The sequence below is a fragment of the Nymphaea colorata genome, unplaced genomic scaffold (genome assembly GCF_008831285.2).
Source record: "Nymphaea colorata isolate Beijing-Zhang1983 unplaced genomic scaffold, ASM883128v2 scaffold0557, whole genome shotgun sequence".
Taxonomy (NCBI): domain Eukaryota; kingdom Viridiplantae; phylum Streptophyta; class Magnoliopsida; order Nymphaeales; family Nymphaeaceae; genus Nymphaea; species Nymphaea colorata.
Window position 1 is genome coordinate 8,827 of NW_022205063.1, and position 4,759 is coordinate 13,585.

Here is a 4,759-nt window from a genome sequence, read left to right on the forward strand (position 1 = left end):
CACTTTTTCATGAGCTTGCTAGAGATGGGCAGACATATGGCTACATCATTGGCAGCTTTGAGGTATTACCCTTATTGTCCTTCAGATCCTCTTATTTTATGTTCAAAAAGAGTTGAGTATAGAAGGCTCGGAGGTGGCTAGTGACAAAGGGATACTTCCGATAACTGTTATTGGCAATGACTTTTGCAGGGAAGGGCCGAGAGTAGCCCACGTTTCCTCTGATCGAGATGAAATTGCTATAAACAAACCAAGCTTTTTCTTTCTGGAAGACAGAGTTGTACAATTTGAGCACTTGCCTGCCGATGAGTTCATCGTCACCATCGATGATCAGAAAATTTAATGAGGTTTGCAAAACTACTTAGCGGCTCTCTGCAAATTGGGCATGGCTCTCATTTGTTCCTTGTTCTTAATGAGAGTGAACCTCTCGGGCGGGATTTTGGTTTGGTTCTTCATGATGGCTGCGATCTGGTCTCCGGTGCCATCGGTGGAGGCGTCGTCTATGAAGATTATATGGTAGTTTGTGTAGTCCTGCATGATGATGGTCCTGATGTTATTGATGTGGCGGTTATTTTAGACATTGTTGTGGCTTGGGACTACGATGCAGAAGGGAGTTCCTCATATTAGCTCACATGATATTTCTATTCATAGTAGTTGCGTTCATCCTCCGAAAGCGCAGTCTCTGTATAAATGTCCTCGTTTTTCATCTACAGCCACTTCTTTTGGGCAAGCAATTGCGCCCGACCGATACCAGCAACCGGATGAGAAGTCTCGAACATTCTATTCCTGGAATTGAGAGGCTTCACCTATCCTTATTTTAAATTTTTGGGTGCGATCTTTGAAAGGCGCTAAGTGATTGACATTTTGTTGCTGGTTCGGGTGGAGTTCTCTTTCGCCTTTGTAAGACAATCTCGGGTGCTAGTTGCGGGTCAGGTTCCTTCATTTATTTATTCTTATGACTCATGATGTCCTTGAGTTCCTTCTCCTGCAGCCACAGTTTGACCAATCTTTAATTATCGTCATAGGTGCGGTAGGCGGTCCTGATCTGCATCATGATGACGAGGACAAGAAACGAGGCCGTGAGGATGAAGTAAAAAATGCGGTTGTCTTTGAGGTGGACCAGGAGTTTTAGGACTGATCCTGGAAGGTGGGCTACTATGGCGGGGAGGGGCGTTCTGAAGGGAGGATTCGGTTTGGAGGGAGGAGCTCTATTCATGGAATTCATCGGTGAGGTCCATGAGAAAGCTATTGTTATGTGTTTAATAGTATGATATTATGAGGTTATTATCAATAATCGGATAGATGGAAATAAAAATGGCATCCGAACTATTTTGGCTGGATATTGTTTTTCTTTCTCCCCTCCTGCTTTCTTCCTTTTTCGTCAAAGGACATTAATTGCACCATTTAATTGATTAAAAATTGTCTATCATTTTCTATAGGATGATAGCAGTATGCATTTACCGTAATTTAATTCAAAAAATGAACCAAGTAACACGCTCCAAATCGAGGAAGAGAGAGTTGGGCAACAATCCAACAATTTCATTTTTTCATGTATAAATTTTCAATAAGATAATCAATCAATCATTCTGGAAGGCTTCATTGCTTTGCAGAGCCTCCTTATAGCAGAATGCTATCGAAAAATTGTTCCTGCAGCGATGGGTCGCTTTTGAAATTTCCTTTAAAGACTGAACTTTGCGGAGTGTATTTTTCAATTTCCCAGCAACATCCCTGAGAAATCCGAACGACCACTCCCACATTTTAAGTCCCCAGAGCTTCCGCTACCTATTTGGCTATGAGGCTGGCTATTTCCTCCTGCTTCAACATTCTTTTAGTGCACCACGATGCCAATTCCTGTAAGAAAGATCTTACATCGACCGTATGGTTAGCAAGATCAACAATAGCGATGTAAGCAATTCCGGTGCTTTTTTGGAGATGCTACGCGCATAAGGTTTCGATTGATGCCCTAACCACAGTCATTCTTTCCTCGTTATTGCAGGGATGCGCGTTCCCATTTTCCAAGGAAATAAGTTTTGGACGTTGGCTAAATCTCCCTGAAAGTAGTTCCAAAAAAGCTTGAGCAAGCTTCAGTGGGGCTTCTCTCTTGGCGTTATCACTTTCTCGATCAATTAGGAGTGAATCTAGGACCTTTTGGCAGGCATCAACTAACTCTTATTTCAACTGTTCTTTCTGCGAGGGTGAAATATATTCGCTGATATTGCCATTTCCGCAGAAACGTTTACCCTAGCTGATCATTTTCTCTCTGATGGTTTGGTTGGTTGGTTTTTCCATTCGATTTCAAATGAGAATATAATTATAATCGGGGGCAAATAGCCTTGCGATTTGAAATCACACAATTGTTTTTAATTCTTCTAAAGCTGATTTTTTCTCACGATTTGTTTTTCTCATATTTCAATGATCTTTAGAACGTTTTATCTTTCGATGATGACGTATTTCTGGATCAAAAATAAAATAACGATATTTAAATATTTGGGAAAATTTCCAGCCTTATAAGCGCAAAAAATGGTTACTTTCTCGCTCAAGGAGAGAAAACAAGCACAATTGCTTACACAATTAAAAGACTTTCAGTAAAATAAAATATATGTTCGCCTCTTTACTATATTTACATCAAAAAGGGAATATATGCTAGAAACCAATCGTTAAATCACCAAAAATGGATAGCCAATATTACGTATGCCTTAGATGATCACTTGGAAGCCCAATCCTGCTGCAATTTAATATTATCGAAAAATTCCTTTTTAGTCCCCGCATCGTTCTTGAAAGTCCCCTTCAAACCTTAGTCTGGGTCAATGAGCTATGAGCCATTATCCCCCTATTCTCGCAACATCCATGGGTAGCCTGCACGTAAACTCCCAAATTCTCAGCGCCTGTTGCAGTCTCTATCTCTCTTACTATGTCCTTGGTGAGTTACTCCTGTAACGTCCCCCTTCTGGCGCACCACTGGGCGATGCGAGAGTACTTACTGAGGCCGATTAACTTTTCAGAAGCGATGAGCCCGATATATGCAACTCCGGATACAGGCTGGTGGTGATGGCTGCACACGCTCCTAATCTCGGACCTAACCACCAGCATATCCTCGTAGCGATCTTGTGAACCGTTGGGGAAGGAGGTAACTTCTGGCCTGGGTCATAGCGGCCGGCCATGAGCTCGTTAAAGTACATTTCGGCTAACCTCTGTGCGGTCTAGCAGCTGTTGGGATCGGTAACGCGATCGATGAGGAGGGTGTCGAGGACTTTCTCAAAGGCCTGGGTGGTTTCTTTGATGAGTTTGAGCTTGTCTTCGGGGGTAATATACTCGCTAATGTTGTCACCCGCCCAGAAACGCTTCCCCTACCGCTTCATCTTCTCCCGGATAGTTTAGGAAACAGATATGTCCATGGGTTTTTTTAATTATTATTAAAACCGGATCAGGGATGATAAACATATTTTTCTTTAAGGAAAGAAGCCCGAATAACATTGTGATTGTCTTTTCTTTTGAGGAAGGTAAAGTTGATACTATTTTTAAACGTTGTCTAACTGGACATTCATTTAAACTGTAGCATCCATTTTCTTGAAGGATTTACTCTGCCCTATCTTTTCGATGGACAGATGATATCAAAGCTGATATTATGATGGTCTTGTTGTTGTGGTTTGCCTCCTTATATAAATAAATGAAAAATTAATAATCGCAGACCAGCGATGACTCCCAGCCCCTCCTGCCCCGTTCCTCCCTCTTCCCCGCCTTCGTCATCAAGCCCTGGCAGTTCTACGCCAAGCGTCGAGGCAAGCACGCCGAGGGCTCCTCATACTAAAAATAGCTTGCCCCCCTCGCCACCATGCGCACTCTCGACTAATTTTTCTCCTACTACTCCGCCATGAAACTGCCCTCAGAGTTCGACGTCGACGTGAAGGTCATGCTCTTCGAGGAGAAATGCGCGCCCAGGTGGGAGGAGTGGCTCGAAAGCGGCTGTCTCATCATCCAGTTCAAAGACACCAAGGAGAGCAACGAATCGGAGGCACTGGACCAAATATGGGAGTACCTGCTGTTCGGCCTGGTGGGAAACCAGCTGGACAGGGATATCATCGGGATCTGTCTCAGCAAGCACGAGAAGCAGACCCTGGTGGAGGTGTGGCTGAGGAGGAAGGACAAGCGGGTGCTCATCGGCAAGCGGATCGAGGAGCTGATCGAGAGGGATTTGCACTTCGTGTGCACCAAGCTGAAGAAGCCGATTCGGGTGGTATACAAGGATCACAAGGTGAGCATGGAGGTATTTATTTGCGTATGTAGAACAACTCCACCATGAAGGGCTCCATGAAGTTGGCATCCATCCACTCGGTACGCAGCAACTCCCATCAATGATCTTTCAACTTACTAATCTTTAAACGAACCTCCTTCCCTGAATATACCAATCTCTCCCTATTCCTCCCTCTCCCTTCTCTCATTTATTCGTAAGGGGTTGCAGTGTATCTAGAGCATATTATTTATGAAAAATTAATTCTTGTAATTTTGAATTTTTCTCACAGTTCCTGTTTTTTTTAAATTTTATTGGTCCTCACGAATCTCCACAAATAAATATACTGCATTGAAATCAGAGGGCGTTTTGGGCAAGTTCCTCCCTTAGTGATTCACGGGAGTTCCCTTCTGCATGGCCGTGGGAGTCCTCTGTTGAATTTTCCTTCTCCTCGTTGCGCTGGTGCTTCAGCTTCAGGTGCAGCTTCAGAGCGATATCCGACGCGTAGAACTTCTCGCATTTGCAGCACTGGAT

At 43.6% G+C, this 4,759-nt stretch overlaps 1 protein-coding gene across 1 annotated transcript; it reads left to right on the forward strand.

Annotated features, from left to right (window-relative positions):
* The first annotated feature begins 3,868 nt into the window (after positions 1-3,868).
* LOC116245170 (uncharacterized) lies at positions 3,869-4,297 on the forward strand. Its single transcript, XM_031616840.1, has one exon. It carries the CDS (start codon positions 3,869-3,871, stop codon positions 4,295-4,297), a length of 429 nt encoding a protein of 142 aa, XP_031472700.1.
* The last annotated feature ends 462 nt before the right edge of the window (positions 4,298-4,759 follow it).

What these genes read in the sequence shown, in the direction of transcription:
- LOC116245170 (XM_031616840.1), top strand. Translation starts at nt 3,869, where the DNA reads ATGAAACTGCCCTCAGAGTTCGACGTCGACGTGAAGGTCATGCTCTTC.